A 21,746-nucleotide genomic window follows, 5' to 3' on the forward strand; every position below is an offset into this window, starting at 1 on the left:
ATATCATTACTAAAAGAATAAGGAGTCCTTATGTACAATTATAATTTGACTGCCTTGTTGACATAGTGACTTATAAGGCTGCAGAGCCCGACCTGGGACTTGAATAGGACTAGTTCAAGCCCCAGGTCGTGCCAAAACTAAGATATTAAGTTTTTATGTTACACTACCTTACTATGTTTATCTTTGCAATTGAGCGAACTATTGACATCCATCTGATTGATTTGGAGCTCTTTAAAGTCATTCTTTGCACACGCATGAATATTTGTAACATATTCATATCCAAAGAATTGAATATTTTTATACAAAAAAAAAGATTCATAAGCCGCCCGCCTCAAATACGATATTCAGTAGTATTCATTTGTATTAAAATTTACTGTTACTAGGATGAGCAATTTATGCCTTATCAGAAACCGTAAAAAAGAATAATCGTTAAAACAAACAATTTACAGATCCCACAACCAGGAACTACAAACAGAAAGAAGAGATCGAATACCGACAATTTCAATGTTCTACTAAGTATTTACAAAATGAATCCTTTGCGACGGTCTAAAGTATTCAAAACATTTTCTAATCGAATACTTTTACCGAGGCCGGATGAACATACCCCTGACTTGAATTACAATTCGAATGAAAGTACTAAGAAGCGAAACGGGACGAAAGTTAAATTGAAACCAATCGAAGAATATATTCATGATGTTCCACATACGCTTGTTATTGACCGACCTTTGTATATAGAGAGTTATGAACCGGAATCTTTCGATCCTGGACAATTTTTGGACACACTTATATCTAGAAATAAAGGTAGTAACAATAAAATAGATAATGATGACGCAGAAATTCTTATTAATCGCGTCAATCATCATAATAAGAAGCTGAACTCTTTGAACTCGAATATTTTAAGCAATACTCCTAATTATTCTGAACATACACCCGCGAGATTTGGTAATTTGAAAGTGTTTAATTTGAATAAAATAGACAACAATAAATTTGACTTCAACAATGCTGATGTGGTTGTAGTTAAATGAAATGGCTGTAAATCCGTTAGTCTGTATTTCACGCAGTATAAGGTATGTATGTAGGTAAGAATCTTACTATACTTAAGTTGTACAATGACTTTGTCATTAACACAGTACTAATTCCACTAAGACTTGACTTCCAAAAGCAATAAAATATCATTATATTTTCCAGAGAATATTTTTTCTAAAATTACCAAAAATTGTTATTTACTTTTAAATGTGAATTAATAAATGATGATATTAAACTAATTATACTTATTTAAATATATTATAATTTAATATATTCTCAAGGAGTATCTCAAGTGTATTCCTCATAATTTTCTAATTTATTTACTACTAACTTTCAACTTTTCTCCGTTACGTAAACGGTTTCCAAGATTTTTGTCCTTGTTACAATCTTAGCATACTAATTAAAAAGAAAGATAGAGGTATCAAAATAATGAACGCTGATTAAAATTGAAACTTAAATATAAGATTTATTTACATTAGCAATAAATAATTTAAATAAATAAATTAGTCAGAGGTCCGTCTTATTTAACATAATATCAGATTATATTTGTCCAGAATAGGCGATTTCGTGTGCGTCTTCGTATGATCGCGCTTGGTAGGGGCCGTGGGCATCCCAGGCGGGAGCGTGATGGTCCACATGGTGCTCTACGTGGTGTTGTGGGTAGTGAATCACTTCGTAGTTCACAACCTTTGGTTTGGTGAATTTGAAGATAACCATAGCACCTGCAACATAATAAAACAAATTATGAACTATATTCTAAGCATTCGTTTAAAATTAATGTTTCTTAATTAGCTAGATCCTTACCAGACAAAACCAGCGAGATGAGACCAAGAGTCAAAGCCTTCCATGTCTTAAGGGCAATCATAGCAAGCGCTAGAGGTACCAAAACTGAAGCCTTGAACTTCAGGCCGAGGAGGAAAGGAAGCAGCACCTTCTTGATGAAACCATGTTCTGAAAATAATCAAATAATGAGCACCATTCGTTTATTTTAAGATTAAATATTATTGTTGCTATAAACGTACTGCTCTTGATCCTCAAAGGTTTGGGGAGCTTGATCTTCTTCTTCCTGCCTTCGAAAGTCTCAACTTCTTCTTCTCCGTCCAAGGACATATCCAGTTCAGATGGTAGGTCGGTGAGGAGCGACCTTGGTACATATTCTGAAGCAGCACTGCTGGCGATTTCTTCGGGAACTTTCACTCTCACTGCATGAGTCTGAAGGAAACGATCCACTTTATCGACGATCGCATAAGCGGGGTCCTTCGCCATCCTAGGATCGACGGCTTCATCTTCGATTTCCGCATTCTTGACGATTGAAAGATTATCCGTAATCTTGATCTCTTCATCGTTAGCTACATGGGAAATCCATTCCAGGGTCCTCGGTTTCACACACTCCACCGAATATTGACTCAAACATTCATTGTAAATGTTTTTAACGAGCTTCGATGCCGAGTACTGTCCACTAGCGAACGCCGCTATCGACAATATCACTAATAATTTAAACATTTCGCACTATTTAATTTATCACTGTTTATTTGTTGACGGCAGGTGCGTCTGACTGCCGTCCGTTAAACGGTCACAATGTATGTTAGGGTAGTCCAGGGCTGGGTTTATATACGAGCATTAATACGTGATGTGGTGTCCGAATGCGCTTTGGTGCTAACATTGGCGATACATATGCGATACTATAGCCACGGTACATTTTAATTGGGAGGCGACTTTGTATTGGAAAACTGTTACTCTGTAGGCGTCTTCTAATTAGATAGGCCATATGGTGTGAAAATTAATTTTGAGTACAGTAATTATTTTATTCACAAATATGTTTAATTATTTGTTTCAAAATAAGGATTTCAGCAATATTCATTAAAAATTCGATTCATTTAAGAGATTTTTCATGAAATTTCAATTATAAGCCGTCAGTCTTTTTCCTAACATAGATATCGTTTGATATCTCTTGGCATTCAAAACCTCCCATATTAATATATTTTAAATTCATTTTTTTTCTCTTTTATTTCATTTTAGTCCTATTATATATATATAAAAGTCAATACTAAAAATGTATGCCAGATTTCGTTTAGAGATCTTCCACTGGTAAAATTGCCAGTGTATATATTAACATCTTGTGTTTTTATCGTGGTGTCTGTCGACATTTGGGTTGCTTGATATCCTGGCAAGTGAAAGTGTTCCCAGGGGAAAGTAAAAATAGTAGTCCTTGTTCATCATTCAAACGAATGAGGTCGCACATACAGGACGTTTTAAATATAGTGTTAAACGATGCATTTGTCTAGAATTTTTAATTTATTAAATGTATCGTTTTTTCTTTTAATTGCGTTATTTGGCACAAGTGAATTTTGACAGTTACTACACCGTAATTTAAAATAATGACTGTGATTTCTTTTCGAATTATACATGCATGTCAAATTATTTTTATATCTTATAAAAACTTTAAACTCAAAACGACCAATAATCCGCAGTACAAGGAAATCCCAAGCATCTGTCAAAATAATCATTTTCTAATACATAATGGTACAAATTGGCGGCAAATTTCCTCGTCTTTAAAAAAATACGTTACTGTTATTTCAGTTTCATTTTTATCTCGCGCTGTAAGCATTTTCGACTTTAAGCTAAATTTGTCGCTTTGTACTGATCAAACAGAACTTGATTGAAAGAAATGCAGCGCCCCATTTAAAATAAAAATGAACCAAAACACTTTCTTAATTACAAATAGGTCTGTCTAAATGTTAAGTTTGTATCTCAGTTTTTGTTGCGCGCCGATAGCCAGACAAATTCGACTTTATCCGATTTAAAGCGTAATTTGATGTTCATTTTGTGAGATCGTTTTATAGTAATTAAATTTTTGAAGCTCAAGCATAAATCAGATACAGCATAATATAATCTCTACTTAAATTATATTAATACGAAACTATCTCTGTCTGTATTTTGGTCTGTCTGTTACACTTCCAAGGCCCAATCACTTAACCAAATGTAATGAAATATGCAGCAAGCTTGAACGCCAAGGAAGGACATAGTCTTTGTAGGCTTTTTTATATCTTACATTTGCCGACCACTAGTTGTTAATAAAATCGACATATTCTGTGTGAATATGGTCTCTATTCGGTATTACGTTACATCGTTATTCCCGAAGAAATTAGACATTGTTTATAATATTTAAATTATTTTGTGAATACTATATACAAGTGTACTAAATACGATGACAAACTAATTTGTTGATTATGTTTCAATGACGTTGATGATTCATATAACTTGGTAGTAGAGTTTTGTGTAAGCCTGTCTGGGTTGGTACGACTTATCAGATATTCTATCGCCAAACAGCTGTACCCAGTATTTTTGTGATCCAGCTTGAAGCGTGAGTGAGCCAGTGTAACTACAGGCACAGCAGACATAACATCTTGGTTCCCATTTTTTAATATGTCTTACAGCACCATTGTCTATGGGTGACCACTTATCATCAGGTGGCCCATTTGCTCGTCCGCCAAGTAATAACATTATTAAACCAGTTTTCTCCACATAGTCTATATAAACTTACCCTAACTTTATAGATTTCAAGCGCGTTTTATTTATGTATCAGTATTACTAGTTTATATTTTATATAGTATTATTACAATTTAACACAGTTTTCTACATAAGCCAAGTTCAACTTATCATTATTTTTTCCTTACACAATTTGGCTATCAAAAAAAAATTTAAGACCTTTGCCAATTTTGTAAACAAAAAGAAAAAGATATCATGAAAACAGTACATATGCGTTCTTGAACTTAATGTAAATTTTGACATTAAACCTAGTAATGGCTTCTTACAAAGCTTAGTGACTGTGTTTGTTTTTGTTACCATTTTAATGCCTCATTATAGGAATTGATGCGTCCAAACGCGTTCACGATAACTTCGTTAATTGTCAACTGTTACCTACATTATCACTTGTTACGAATTGCTTACACTAACAACTCGTACTTATAATGAGCTTATATTTAATCCATATACATACTCGAATATTATAAATCAGTTGTAATTTATATTGACCTATAACGTCAACGTCAAAAAATATGTTATCGAGCAAATAAACAGCCGCCGTCTATCATTTTGAATGAATAAAACACATATACATTTGTTTTGACGAAAATATAACCGTATCATTAGTCGGAATACATTACTTTACATCTGTAGCACATAAATGAAAGGAATACGAATATACTAATTTCAAATCATTTTTCGTTAAAACAATGCGTTTACGTTTGGTGATATACACCAATATGCTTGAAAACTATTTAGAGTTTGTGGGTAAAAAATGTCGGATATAATCAATAATACGCATAGCACGGGTAAACTTACTGGTTAGAGACGGACTTATTTTAATTGAAAGGTAATAACAATTTATAGGGCTTTCTGCTTTCTCATTTGTTTTAAAGATAATGGTCGTATGATAAAAATATTTCAGATGAAACATATGTAGCTACTTTATTATAATTATGATGATAAAATTCACACATACATAGAAATAATGTCCTCGTGACCGAATGATGACACGGCACTCAATCACAAAGATTAGACATCTGCGGTGGGAGACATCATCCACAAATGTCCATGCAAACACAGTTACTGTCCCTATTCCGTACCTATTGTCTGAAGGGTCGGCAATTCGACGCAACCAGAATAAGGTCAGAAAGTATTCTACTTCCTAATTCTGGACTACAATTCAGGAACTCGAAATCTGCAGAATAATAGCTACTAAATCATCGAGACATACAAAAATACGGTCAGGAATACATTATTACAATTAGTCCTAGACTAATGAAACGAGGTCGTATTTCGTAGTAGTCTTCCAAACCTACAATCAGCTGTTTAAATTTTATCATTCAGGAGTAACCCTCAACAGTCAACTAATTGTTATCCGCGTCACGACACTTAGCATCCGTTTTGAAGTGATATCTTTCACTCGAAGTTATGTGTGGAATGATTAATTAATAAGAAATGTGTCCTCTATTACGTAAGGAATGCGAACGCAATGGACGGCGTCACTTTCTTTTATATAATGGGCAAATGTAGCGGTAATAGCCTAGTAACGGTATGGTTGGTAGTGGGTTCGAGTTCAACCAGTGCTCATTGTGTTAACACTACGATATACAAGAAATGCTTCGACGTAATGAAGAAAAGCATGTTTATGTTTTTTTTTGGTCAGTTTCAAAGAAGATTTTCTTTTGCTTTTCATGGAAAGTTTCTATGTATGCTTAGCTGAGTTTATAAAGAAGAAGGTTTTATATTTCCTTATTTTAAAAGTCAGTTATTAAACTAGTTCAATTAAAATTATTTAAAGCTGTACACGTAGCGCCTTCTAGTGAAATAACGTTGCACCTCTTACATTATTTCAACGATAATCATTATAAATAACGATTAATTATCAATTTATCATTCATAACCAAATATATATATATATATATATATATCAAACAGAAACTATCTGAACTATTAAGAATATTCTCAAAATTAAATTAATTTTCAACACCTGATTCTATCTTTTCTATATTATGCTTTTATGTAGATATTTAAATTAATTTTAACGGAGTATTTACAATATATATTTTTGGTTTAATAAATATATAAACAAGAATAAAACATAATTGTATTGATATGTATTATAATCGACAATATACCTGTTTCATTTTATTTAAACATGAAAAACGTCGCTAACGGCACCAAAAAATTACATATTCACGGCATCGATATAAAGTTTTGCAATGAAACGTGCGAAATAACTAAATACCTAAATACTATATGCTCTTTTTTATTCTATTAGAATACTAAGAAACGACAAGGTATACGTTTGAAAAAACAGTCATTAAAACTTTTTTTAATTATTCCATAGTTTTAAGTTTTAATCCTTCATCGCAAAAAAAATATCTATTATGTCGCAGGCAACTAGCTTTTTAGCCATCCAATTAAACGCCTACTTTACTAAACGGCGCTGCTCGGCGGCGCTTGGCTGAGTGTCATTCAGGCCAGAACGACGCCCTATGGTAATGTGTCTAGGCTGTTAATAAATGGCTTATTTAACCAGTTGGCTAAGACATGTATATCTTATTCTAATTGCAACATTATCAACATTCAAAGACAACAAATAAAATGGCCCAGTGGTTACAGCGCGTGCAGCCAATGATTGCGGGTTCAAACCCAGGCAAGCAAGTAAGCAGTAACTCATCTTGTGCTCGCCTTTAAAGAAAAACATCGTGAGAAAATCAGCTTGTTTCTAATTTCAATAAAATAGTGACACATGTGTATTCAACCTGCATTTGAGCAGCTGGAATAAGCTCCACGCCTTCTTATCAAAAGGGAGAAACAGACTTTAAGAACAACCTTTAAGGCGTTATTTAGTCGTATTTATACTGTTAATTATTTATTTACTTTTAATGCTACTGAATTTCTTGTCAGTTCTTTTCATTAGTATTTACTTTTCCGGTGGTAGCTTTACATGAATTCAATACTGTAACATAACGATTCAAAAGTGATTTTATGAGTCTACTTGATAAAGAATATTTTGTTTGGATTTATAATAGTTATTAACAACAAGATAAATTGACCGCTTAGATCAGTCATTCCCAAAGCAGGCGACCACCAGAAGTCCACTTTAAATAGCAGAGATTAATGGCAATTAATCACTGCTGGTTTTTTAGCATTAGCAGCCTGTAAATTTTCCCACTGCTGGGCTAAAGGCCTCCTCTCCCTTTGAGGAAAAGGTTTGGAGCATATTCCACCACGCTGCTCCAATGCGGGTTGGCGGAATACACATGTGGCAGAACTTCGTTGAAATTAGACACATGCAGGTTTCCTCACGATGTTTTCCTTCACCGCCGAGCACGAGATGAATTATAAACACAAATTAAGCACATGAAAATTCAATGGTGCCTGCCTGGGTTTGAACCCGAAATTATCGATTACGATGCACGCGTTCTAACCACTGGGCCATCTCGGCTCTTCCTGCTGGTTTAAGTTGGTTAAAATTTATTCTAATGAGAAAAAAAATTGATTATATATAATATATGAGATTTCAATAGTTTAAGTGAGACTCTAGATCTGACAAATGGTACCAAATTTTACACTCTTACTTCTTATAACAGATAGTAAGGAATAACAATTTTATTTATATATCCACACAAAATTAATATCCATTGGTATAAAAATCCAATAATTTAACGATTAAATGATATTCAGAATTAGATATTGATTAGCGATCAGACAACAAACTATTCAGGCCGATTTCGCTTTGATCGACAGTTGAATATTAAGCGGGACGATAGTTTGACGAACGTAAATCAATTAAGCCGCTACGTTTGAGACGTTGATATGTGTACGATTTTTTAATTTAATTTTTACATTTTTAGGAATGAAGTAACAATATGTAAAAATGATTTCCGTCCTCGCTTGCAGGGTGGGGGGGGAGATCAGCCGATATTGAGTATTCTTTGTCCTTTTCGGAACCCCTGATAAAATGTATGTAAAATTTCATGATGATTGGTTTAATAGAAAAAACCCGAAAGCTCAACGAACAAACAAACATGCTTTTGCATTTATACTACATAGTTAAGATATTCCACTACGCTGCTCCGATACACGTCGATCAGTAGATTTTCATCCTGCTTATATTAAGTTCCTTCCTCACCGCCGAGCACGAGATGAATAATTAATTAATAACACATATTAAACACATGAATCTTTAGCAGTGCTTGCCTAGATTTGCACCTGATGAATTAACTAACATACGTACACCTACCAACAGACCTACTTGTAATATAAATGACTAATTAAGATCACTTATACTTAGTCTTATAGATACTTTGCCAATGTCATAATATTTTTTTTCTGGCTTTTATTTGTGCCAAAAGTCATAATAAATGGCGAGAACACAAAATATGACATAAATTATAAACAAACCATTATTAACTTCAATCAACTATTGTTGATTGAAATTATTAATGAAATATGATTACTATAATCTTTGAAATAAATATTGTTGGAATAAACATCTTAGCCGAGCGACATCTGCGTCAAGTCAAACAAATACACTTTTAAAAAAAAAAAAAAAAAGGGCGGGAGTTTTTGGCGGCAGACAGATTGGATCGCGATTATCATATTGACTGTGTAGCGTTGATGGTTATTTGTCTTGTAAATTAAATGTTTTTTTATCTTTTGTGGTAAATTGATTGTTATTGTAAATTAAAGGTCATTGTTGTAGAGGTTAGCTTATTTGTTTTTTTTTCTTTTAGTAATTCCTACTTCTGGTTCTAAAAATATAATCTTTGTTTTTTCTAAACTGATATTCATTGAGTTTACTTAATCATCATATTCTACCAAGGTGGTACAAATTATTTAATTTTTGAACGCAAGCTCTATGATCAATGGCGTCCATTCATAGACTATTTGTCGCTGTCACTGTCAATCAGACGCTAAATACGTCACCGTCAATTTTTATCGAATTGCGAACCGATCGTTCTTGATCTTAATTTAACTAAATCACACGTTTTTGTTTACTTTTTCATATAAAAAACACTTCTATAATGTGTTCGTAGTGCTATCAGTGATTGTGTTAATTTCGTGTTTCTGTTGTAATTGTGAAAAAAATACTTTATAATGGCGAACAATCGTATCCCGTCCGGACCTAACACGCCCGGGAGCCAACAGACACCAACTCAACAAGGTATTAAGATCTTCATACAGAGAGACTATTCGGAGGGCACGGCGGTTAAATTTCAGACGAGATTCCCTCCTGAGTTGGAAGACAGAGTAAGTGAAAGTTTATTGTTTATCTAATGTCAACACGCCTTATGACTGTCCTTGATATCAGTTTTCTTATCGAACTTAGTTTTCAATCCAAAAGAAATCATATTATTACTTCATTAACCTATAAATTGTTATTAAGATTAATACTATGAAAAAATATTCAAATTTCTAAGAATGATATTTTAATCTGTAACAATATTTTATAAAGCTAATAAAGAGCTGAAAAATGTTTTTTATTTAAGTTGTTAATATTTGGCAACTCTTGTGATACACCAATTATTTTTCTATATTTTGAAAAAAGATTATCAAAGTTTGTAATATTTATTGTATTGTATAAAAACTTTATAATAAAGGGATAAAAATACTGCCAAGTCAATTCACCGAGTCCATAACTCTTCTAATAAATTGTCATAAAATCCAGCTGTAATTGTATGTATGTATGTTATGAGAATATGTATATATATATATAATTAGTTTAATTTTCATTTGCAGATAGACCGACAAACATTTGAATTTACAATGGAGAGATTGAATGAGCATTTTGAAATGGCAGAAACAGCCGATTGCAGTACCTACTGTGAAGGTTGTCTTGCTTGTCTCACGGCTTATTTTATATACATATGTACAGAGACACACTATGAAAAGGTAAAGTTGTTGTAGAATTCATAATTTATTTATAAAATAATATAATAAGACAGGAGTTTATTATTGTTTCACAAGTTTTATTGAAGGAATCTATAAATATTTTTTTTTTTTGTTAGTAAATATAAATGTTTTACCAAAAAGTATGTATATCTTATTTCAGCACCTAAGAAAAATTTCAAAATTCATAGCAACACAGAATGAAAGAGTCTACAATCCCAGAGGTATACACATAACAGATCCTATACTCAGAGGATTGCGAGTGATAGAGATAACGATCATTGACGTACCAAACTGTCAAAGTCCAACTGGTAACTCGACAACATCACAATTACGACACACTTGACCACCACACGAAAACAGGGAGTTCTTCATGTAACAATTAAGGTATTGGTTTTAATATACTGGTGCTTTGTTACTGTCATATTTGTTATTTAATTGGACATATAAATTCTGTTATCAGTAAGTGTTAAAATTAGGTAAATAATGTAAATAATACAATTAAAATTTGTTTAGAAGTGTCATTCGTAAGCCTTTATATGGTCTGTAACTTAAGCACCTGAGTTTGTTATTAAAACCAATTGTGTAATATTAATATTAAATATAAATTGTATTTGGATTGGTGTGAACCAATTGAGTATGAATGAACTCCCTATGCCAAAATGCTCTTCCGTGCTTTGTGAGGAATTAAAAATGTAAAATGATGGATGATATTAGATTGAAGATTTGAAATATAATCTTAGATATAAGACCTTATTTCTATTTATTTCGTTATGTTAGTTGTGACATTACATTTATTTCAAAGGAAAAAAATGCAAAGACGTAAAATGAAAATTGAACTAAATTCAAGTAGTTAATAATTTTTTAATCATGAACAACTTTTGCAAAAAATACTCTTATAGTAAATTAACAAGAAATGCATTATTTGCAAGAGTCGAGTTTGTTGGAATTTGTTTAAGTACATACAATTAGTAACACTGACGGATTAATAGAACATTAACAATTTTACTCACGGAGAGGGTGAACAAATGAATAGGGTTTTCTGATGAAATGAAATATGTATCTGTAGATAGGTGTTCTTGTTTTAACTTTTAAAAGATGTTTATTATTATAATAAGACTTATAACTATGTAATCAATAGTTTAATTTTAAGAACGGATATATAGGATTATTGTATTACAAGGATGTATCGTATGGGTTGTAATTTTGAAATTTAATGTGAGCTATGAAAATTTATATCAGTATAGTGATTCCAAAACAATTGCTTTTTGAGAGGCATCTAATATTTATGTTTGATTAACGTAAGTAGCTAATATTTAAACATAAATGGTGATTGAACTGGATTAAATGGTTTATTTTAAAATGGCAACATTGCGACCGATTTCTGGACAGTTCTATATGAATATTTATCAAACTGACTTCTGATACGAAACTTAAAGTTGAATAATATTATGTTGTTTATGAACCACAATTTCACTGCTTTTCAATAACTAAAAAGACGAAATGAGAAGATTTTGAATGGATAATTTTGTGTTAAAGATGCACCTTACAATATTAATTATTTATCATGATATATATACTAGAAATTGATCTAGTATTACTTCAAATTTGAGTCTGAGATGAGAAATTTAAGGGTGAAATTGAGTAATGTTATTAAGAGTAATTTTATTTGCTATCCAAGTACTACTTACCAAACAAATCAAATCAAACAACCAAATCTCAGCTAAACTTGTTCCGAATTGTAGTGATGAGTGTTGCCATAATGCCTTTTTGACGGACCCCAAATATATTTTATATTAATTTAATTTTAGAATTTGGATGACGCATTGATGATTTTCTGGAAAAAACTTTGTTTTTTTAATTTAATATAAAATTTAATTACTATTTACATAATAATATTGACATATTCAAAACAATTTAGATGTCGCCATTGTAAAAAATCACCAAATTCGAGGATCACAAGTTCAAACGTTAACTTATATTATTGTCTTTAAATTATATATGACCTATTTGGGTGGCATTTATTAAGTTATGAATAATTTAGCTTCGTATTTGCTAATATTTATTTTAAAACTTAATTTTCGATTTAAGGTAGAATTAATATTATTTAACAAAAATTATGTAATAATAAGTATGTAATTATATTTATTAGAACTCCTATTTTACATATAATATTTTAAATTATCAGAATTAATATACATTTTTATCTGAAGTGTATTTTTAATAACATAATATAAAATGATAATATTTTCTTAGTTGATTTTATCTTGAATAATTATTTTGAATTGCTTTGACATTTAATTATTATTATTTTTAATATTTTAACCCACTGAAGCTTTGATGCTTTGAATGAAGCTAATTTATTTTTCGACTGAATGTCGCAATACCTTGGCTCTAATAAATAGAAAAAATATATTTATACCTTTTTCACGAGAACAATGTCATGACTATTATTCCATTTCCAAATAAAGCATGAACACAGACCGAATTTATTATTTAAATTGTTATAAATTTTCCCCAATACAATTATAATACAAAACAAATGATCTCTGATATCATGTAGATTTATGCAATTATAAATGTCAAAAACGTTTTTGAACGTTAGTTCAGTATGAGAATGACAAAAAATCGATCGTGTAAAAATGTACATCGTTTTTTTTTAATTATTACACGGCCACATTAATCTTTAATGAACAATGTGTAATGTATGTAAAAATTAAACTATTTGTACTAATGAGTAAAATTAAGAAATAGCTATATTGTAAAATTTATTATGACTTTATAAATTACAAAAATTATGTATGAATTATTTTATTTTATTTATTTATGTTTCCTTTACAGTTTATATAAAGTTGTGATGGCGTACTTCGTAAAAAAAAGTCCGATTAAGTCGCGATTTCAAATACAAATCTGATTGGTCACTTATTATTGGTAACTTGTACTCATAATTCATCTCGTAGTTGTTAGTGAAGAAAATTATATATATAATCATATTAATATCTATAAGATTACGATCAAATGGGTTACCTGATGATAAGTGGTCACCACCGCCTATGGTGCTGTAAGAAAAATTAACCATTCCAACTACGCTAAAGCACCATCATTCTTGGCAACTAATATGTTATGTTTTCTTGGCGGTAAGGCTTTGTACAAGGCCACCAACTCATGATATATTTACGGCTGAACAACGTTTATTTGTTTGATTGTGTTTCTATAAGCCAGTGTAACTAGAAGTGCCGATACTGGCTCACTCACATTCAAATATACAACATGCAGACACAAGGACATAATAACTTAGTTTTTTTTTTTTATTATTATATCGGTAGGCGTACAAGCAAATGGGCCACCTGAGGGTAAGTGGTCACCACCGCCCATAGACAATGGCGCTGTAAGAAATATTAACCATTCCTTACATCACCAGTGCGCCACTAACCTTGGCAACTAAGATGTTATGTCCCTTGTGCCTGTAGTTACACTGGCTCACTCACCCTTCAAACCGGAAAACTGAATACTGAGTACTGCTGTTTGGCGGTAGAATATCTGATGAGTGGGTGGTACCTACCCAGACGGGCATGCACAAAGCCCTACCACCAAGTAGTTTACCAAGATTGATGGTGTATAGGAGATGTAAGCAATGATTTCTTACGGTGTTAATGTCAATGGGCGGTGATGACTTGATGGTTCATTTGCACGTCCGCCGACCCATTTCATAGAAAATTATGTCCCTTGTGCTGTACATCTTCTGTATTGTTTTTTGGCGGTAGAATATCTATGAGTTGGTGGTTTACAAAATATTTTTCTTAAGAAATGTCTTAAGTCGACTTCAATTATATCTCGACGGGGGTCCGGAAACACATAAATCAGACGCAAACATCCATATCAATTATACAAATATTTGTCATATGCAAGGTAAAACCTATCTGATAGCAGGCAGTTGCAGTGACCTCTAAATCATACGTTATATTGATAATAATAATTGTTTTCTGTAATCTAGAAGGTTTTACCTCCTTACTATTTCACATAATTATTATTTTCTATTTGAAATATTCTGCGATCTCTATTTTGAACATATATTCCAAGGCTTAGTTAGGACTTAAAAACTGGAGACGAACCGAATTATATATTTTTTACTCTTTGGCAAGGGACCGTGAAGAGAGCCCCTCCGAGCTGAGAGCTGAACACAGCATGGGAGCTGAGCAGCAGTACCTATATCCGTGTGTTAAAACGATACAGGAGTTTTATTGAGTAAGAATCCCACTTAAGCTGATATCCGATATTTAGAAGAATTTTGACGTAGCTAATGCAAATTTGATTTGCTTTTTTGTATGGTTCTCCAAAAAAGGAAGGATATAGGAGAAGAATAATTCTAAAATATTAAAGGTACATTCACATTAAAATGTACATGACAAGAGAAAGAAATTCAGTAGGGACTGCTGCTGTTACTACTCTTCTATGATTAGTTTTAGGTTATAACTCTATTTTGTAAATTCATCTATTTATAATATAAACAAAATAGCCGGGTTATGTTAGTCTAATTAGTTTCACGTAATTCTTTAAAAAAAAAGAATAATTTTAAGTCTATAAATGTTTTATGTCGAATTATTACCTATTCGATGTAAATATAAAACAATACCTTTACAAATTTACTTAAGATGACTTTGTTAATCGCATTCGAAGTGAATTCAGGAAGGGTCAGAACGTCGGCAATAGGTACCCAAAAATAACGTGGCAATTACGCGCGAATCTGCCGAGTTTTTCTCTTTCTTCGTTAAATGGAGCCAGTCTTATCTTTTTCAAATGTAGAGTCCTATTGAAGACATTTATAAAGTCTCTAAAGGATTTAACCCGTTTTATTGTCATCTCGTAAAAGAGGAGCTGGTTCATTTTTCCCAAAAAAATGCTACTAAAACGCGTTTTATATATATATCAGGGATTTGTAAGTGGAAAGTTATTTAATAATCTATGAATATTTTATTGCTACACTTTTAGTATCAACAAGAAGTGTGAATCGATAACATTTGTGTCACTTGACTCAATCTTTGATCCCCCGCATAATTCCTCGAGGGCCCTCGTAAACATAAGATTTTATGGAATCTAATTATGTCGTTATTACTTTGACGTAGGCGGCGTTTGAGTAGCGGGGGTTGTTCTGTTGGCTTAAATCATAGGAGCCTTACTTTATAGCTCAGAACTTAATTAATTCTATTATGAAATATTTATAGGTATCTTAAATATTTTCTTGTTGAACATAAATATTCTCATAACTTTGAAGGATAAGTGTCTAATTACGAGCAATTTAACTTTCGCTTTTGTAAAACTGGAAGAATAACAATAATTATCCATTTATGTAATGGTAATCACGTAAGATTCGTATTTTTAGCGTAAGTAACAAGTACCTACAACTTGCTTTAGTTCCACAAACACTCATGACTCCTTTCTGATCAGCAAACTTGGAGCATTGTATTGTTAATAGGTACAGTGTCAAGTACATTTAATTCGTTCATTATTACCTGCCAATGTCTAGTAGTGCAGGTATGCTATTGCATACATTATATTTAAATGAATAATCATTTTCTGAGGAGTAGGTACTCTATTCAATGATGATATCCTCCTGAATAATTTTGGTGATGACGGCCATTCTCAATTGAGGCGAGGCATTTAGCGCAGAAGGTATAATAGTGCAAAAGTATGTTCACAAGTTGCACAACCCAAGTAGGTGCTCTCTTTTCGCACTCTCACAGCGGAATGTTACGGGTTTACGTGATTTCTAAGACGTTGATGTGACTGCTGATAAGTTCTTATCAGAAACCCCCAATTAATATAACACTGACCTGACCCGGGGTTTGAACCAGAGATCTTTTGATATGCTGACTGTGCGCTATAATTCCTTTATATCTATATGATACTATTCAGATTATGATTCAATTATCGGAGGACGAATAGCGAAATTTTGTTTACAGTATTTATTATGAATACGGCGTATGTAAAACAATTCAGTAGCCTAAATTTAAAAAAAAAACCTGGCAACTTATCGATCATATAACTATTGTTTGCTAAAAAAACCTTAAACGGTATTTGATTACTTAAATGTATGGGTGATCGATTAATTCAAGTCCATTCCCTAGAGGGTTATAAATTGATGATTTAACATTTCTATTTTATAATTCCTTTTATTTATATTTTCACAAACCTATACGATATCAAAATATTATTTATTTAAGTAGGTGTTAGCTTAGTACAATCGTCATGTCATACAGCATTAAGAATTCGGAATGTAGATTCTACCGCGCAGAACTAGCAAGAAACTAGTAGTTCCTTTGTCAAATTACAAAGAGATAAAATTTGCCCGTAACGAGATGCCCAGTAAAAGTGTTACTAACATCGAAATTTACGTCTTTTGAAAAAAGACGAATTTTTTTCTTATAATTATCATAGTAGATATCACGGACATAATATACCCCCACACAGGAGACAGAACGGGAGTTCTCTTGTACTGTCTATCGTGACAATATATTACTCACAGGAAAGCGTCATGCCGTTTGCCGTCATGGCATAGAAAGTCGCTCCTACCCCTAAAAGCGTACTAATTGACGTATCACATAAAAAAACGGGCGTATTTAATTATGTCAAGAATACATCGCTGCCTTCCATGTTTTATGTCGTATGTCATAAATATAAGTTAGAACGTTTGAGCCTTGTGATCGAAAAAGACACGAGGTTGCAACAAAACATCGGAGGTCAATAAACTTGGTGACTCTATATTTGGGAAAAAGTAATTTGATGAATATTAAGTCAGCAAAATGCTTCATAATTTGTATTCTTAAATATTTTTTTTTGCAAAATACAATATCATTTATTACCGCCGGAAAGTTACGTCATAAACAAGATTTTTTAACGTGATGTTGACGTTGGTTCCGTGTTCAGAGAACTTTAGCATTCAGCCTTCTATAACATATTTAATTTACAGGGGTAAAACATGTGATACGACATTTAGTCAGCTTCCATGAATATAGTAGTTTCAGGAAAATGTTCCTAATCTGATACTTTAGTTTATTCCTAGAATTCTGTTTTGTAGACATTCCAAAAATAAGTTTCCTTGTTTAGCAGCAGGACGAGGTATAAGGCTACGACTACGAGATTTTTTTGAAGACAATTGTTCATATTTTCATCGATACAGCTGTCTATTAAAGTTTTTAATATTTTACAGTCTAGAGTTCTAGACAGACTGAAAACTTTTCTCAATACTTATATTTATTTGCAAATGATTATCGTAATCAAATGTGAGAAGATTGTTCATTAATATTTATCATGATCGTATCATTATATTTCTTTATCAATAAAATTTCTGAACAAAACTGCCAAATTTGATGCATTGGAATAACAGTAGTATTTATTGCATAACTCAAGCAATAACTCTGCGACACATAAATTGCAAAAAATCAATTAATTTCTAGATACAAGATCATTGCGAATAGCCGATTCCGGTAATGTCAAAAGACTCCATATTCTAGGCATTTACAAAATGGATAGACGTAGATGTATCCGACTAGAAGGATAAACGAAATATTAAATCACAATTATAATAAATAATAGTGATTATTGATAGTTATCAAGCTTTAGTTGATTACTCGACCAAATACGTAATAGATATCTACGGAAGCAATCATCAATTTAATGACGGCAATTCAAAATTCGAATCGCTCATGTTCCTTGCCACGCAACAATAAGTATAAATTGATTTTTATCAAAAATATCGATATCAGACATTATCATTTTCATATTTTAATATTTTATTAAGGGAATAGGTATTACAGAATAGTTTTAAATAAATTCGTTTCAAAAATATATTGATAAAATTTCATTTCAATTTAAAATATATTGTTTTGGATGCGTTAAGATATGTTCGTTTAAATAATTTTGTGTTCGATATTTGACTCGAGGAATCGAAGCAGAAATCTGTGACTACTCACGTCACAGATTCCGGTTACCTGGGATCCAATTCGGGGTCGAGCCATGAAAAACATTTAGGTTTAATGATCAAGAAATTCTTATTTGGAGCCTGTTGTCAAATATCTGCTGCAACCATTCTATGTTACCAGAAGTTTTGGCATTGTAAATTGCCATGATGATAAACGTCATGATGTTTCAGTATCTCGTTGATGTAATTTATCCGGAACAAATAATGGACCTTAACATTATTAACCTAATCCCAAATAATTATCCGAATATTGCAAATCTTCCACACAAAGTAAAAAGTCGGTGAGTAGGTGAGACCGAGAGTTTTTGAACACAAAATTTGTCAGTATGGTAGATCTGATATGACAAAAATATTTTGCTGGCTTTAGTGCATGACCGGAAAAAAGCAACAAAATCAACTTAATCATTATTATTTACATGGAAGTAAAATATTTTTTAACAATTGTATAATTGTGTGAGTTTAGTACATAAATTAGAATTCGTTTTTTATTTCAAACAAACTGTAGATATTGTGTTAAAAAAGTACTCGGTGTCGCCTACTCTACTACAACTATTTAATTGTCATACGATTATTTTCATTGATTTGTTGTACATGGTGGTTAAACAGAAACCGTTATAATCTTTAATATAGACCATTTCACGTAACTGATTTACGTGAAAAACAACTCATGTTGACAATACAACTCATGCTTATGATTTTAGTTATATTTGAATTGTTGTACCTCTACATCGTCCAAAACAATTATTTAATTCAATATTTAGAACGATCGAACTAACTTTTAAAATAACAATCAAACGAAGATACCGGTGGACATGATTAAATGGCCTACTTGATACAATAATTCAATTATTAACAACAAAAAAATGACGTTTAATCAAATCGTTATTAATATTTATTTATATTTTGCTAATTAAACATAACACATTAAAAATAATTTGATCTGTTTTTTGGACATATTATACAGGGAACAAATATAAATAAAACCACAAACAATATTGTTTGTCGGCTTGCTTCGAGAGAATTAAAAAAAAAAGAAAATATCATATGATATTTTCTCTGTTACTACGATCATTACATTTTTTACATTAACAGCCTGGTAAATGAGGAGATGGTTTGGAGCATATTCCACCATGCTGCTCCAACACGGATTGGTGGAATATACATTTAGTTGAAAATAGACACACGAGATGAATTATAAACACAAATTAAGCACATGAAAATTCAGTGGTGCTTGCCTGGGTTTGAACCCGTAGTCATCGATCAAGATGCAGGCGTTCTAACTACTGGGCTATCTCGGCTCATCTACTACTGTTACTAGGATCACAAGACATCAAAGATTTATTTTTTTCGTACGCTGGAAAAACGCCTTTTCGCGGTATGTGAGGCTCGCCGGCGCTGAAGGTGCCGGAATTCCCTCTAAGAAATTAGCGGTACCCACTTCATCTTTTCGGTGGACGTCACGGGATTGCTTGCGCATTACCGTGACGACATGACATAACATGTTAAACGGACTGATATATTCGTAGTGTAGTAATGACAGACTCTTCAATAGCTTTGGCGTAGATGAGAATATCAATCTCGGATTGTGAATATAAAATTCGTCGTTATTAGCTAAATTTCGATAGCTATAGCTAAACAGAAATAAGGATTGCAAAATTTTTTTAAAAATGCGCATATCTTGCACTAAAATCAATTCTTAAGTTACATAGAGATACATTGGATATCCTATGTAGCTATTTCTAAGACCATATCACTAATTGTTCAATCGGTTAACCTACAGAATCATTTAATATTATTAATTACAAAGATACAAACTACGGGTAGGGTTGCCATGCTCAGCTGTTGCCTGGGATATACATACTTAAACACAATAACTAATTTGCATATACATAAACGTTCCTTTGGGGGTTGCTTGCTTTATATAAATAAATTTAAAAAACTCCCTTTTTTTGCTTTAATTAGTATTCTTATTAACTCTGCAATTAACCATAAGGATGTGCAAACAACATGACAATAATAGGCAAAAACTTAAGGATGAAGCTTACGTCATAATTAATGACCAAAATACGTAATGTTAATTTAGATGAAAAATACGACTATTTTTTCGTTTTTGTTTATTTTTTGGACGAGTATCAGTCAATAAACATAGGACTTAAGATATTATAATTCTTGTGCCGGAGATTGCACTGGCTCTCACCCAATTTGTAACACAACAATGGTTAACGGATTTCTAGCACTAAAATAACTGATGGTACCCACTAAGATGTAAAATAACCTCTATTGGTAAAAGAAAATTCTCTCAGAATTGATCTCAATAACAATTAAAAACTATTTATTGTATTCCAAAATAACCAGATCCATATAGTTTTAATTCGACATGTAGATTAATTTTGCTTCTATTGTTGAAAGATAAGTTAAGCTGTTCTTCTCATCATATGTACTAGATAAGAACATGTCTAATCCGTTTTAAATGAGTTTCACTATGAAGGGCAGTGGAGATCAAGCGTTCTTTGTGCATTGAAAACTAGCCTCTTATGCAAAAGTATTATTTGCTATTGATGAATTTATATATTAATATGAGTATGTCGGAAATTATCCAGTGATTTTGTATTATAATAATGTTATGAGGATTTGACAGCCTTGTTTGTCTAATCTACTAACTTAATCTCACTAGCAGAGCGAAGCTTTGTAATTAGTAGTTTATACTTTTTTTATGGCATTGGTTGGCGGACGAGCATATGGGCCACTTGATGGTAAGTGGTCACCACCGCCCATAGACAAAGGCGCTGTAAGAAATATTAACCATTCCTTACATCACCTATGCGCCACCAACCTTGGGAACTAAGATGTTATGTCCCTTGTGCCTGTGATTTCACTGGCTCACTCACCCTTCCAACCGGAAGACAACAATACAGTGTACTGTTATTTGGCGGTAGAATATCTGATGGGTGGGTGGTACTTACCCAGACGGGCTTGCACAAAGCCCTATCACCAAGTAAACGTAAATACTTATAAATCTGTTGGTCTTTTGCCTGAACTCTCTCTAGATATTTAGAGTTGCTGTCCCATTGGGTTGAAGAAGAAGAGGACCTGTGTTTGCAACACACTTGTGCATTCTAATATTTCCTGCGCAGTTAGAATAATCATTGTTGAAAATAGCCGTAGTTGAATTCGTAAATCTCATTAACTTAATTTATATGCTTAAAATTGAACAACGAACATTTCCCCACATTCCATATTTTATTCAATATTTACTTTGAGTTCTAACAACACGAACAGTTTTGACAGCCCTAGCAACAAACCGCAAAGTTTAAAC

The 21,746-nt window shown here is 32.2% G+C and overlaps 2 protein-coding genes across 2 annotated transcripts; one reads left to right on the top strand and one right to left on the bottom strand.

The window, feature by feature from the left end:
* Nucleotides 1–1,566: 1,566 nt before the first annotated feature.
* Nucleotides 1,567–2,529, bottom strand: LOC125073190. Its single transcript, XM_047683915.1, has 3 exons — nucleotides 2,049–2,529; nucleotides 1,831–1,977; nucleotides 1,567–1,748 (listed from the first exon to the last, which is right to left on the bottom strand). The coding sequence occupies exons 1-3, from the start codon at nucleotides 2,527–2,529 to the stop codon at nucleotides 1,567–1,569; spliced, it is 810 nt and encodes a 269-aa protein (XP_047539871.1).
* Nucleotides 2,530–9,480: 6,951 nt separating this feature from the next.
* On the top strand, nucleotides 9,481–12,348 carry LOC125073050 (golgin subfamily A member 7). The gene is made up of 3 exons (XM_047683733.1): nucleotides 9,481–9,813; nucleotides 10,303–10,455; nucleotides 10,616–12,348. The coding sequence occupies exons 1-3, from the start codon at nucleotides 9,661–9,663 to the stop codon at nucleotides 10,796–10,798; spliced, it is 489 nt and encodes a 162-aa protein (XP_047539689.1). The 5' UTR covers nucleotides 9,481–9,660; the 3' UTR covers nucleotides 10,799–12,348.
* The last annotated feature ends 9,398 nt before the right edge of the window (nucleotides 12,349–21,746 follow it).

The sequence above is a fragment of the Vanessa atalanta genome, chromosome 23, assembly GCF_905147765.1.
Source record: "Vanessa atalanta chromosome 23, ilVanAtal1.2, whole genome shotgun sequence".
Lineage (NCBI taxonomy): Eukaryota > Metazoa > Arthropoda > Insecta > Lepidoptera > Nymphalidae > Vanessa > Vanessa atalanta.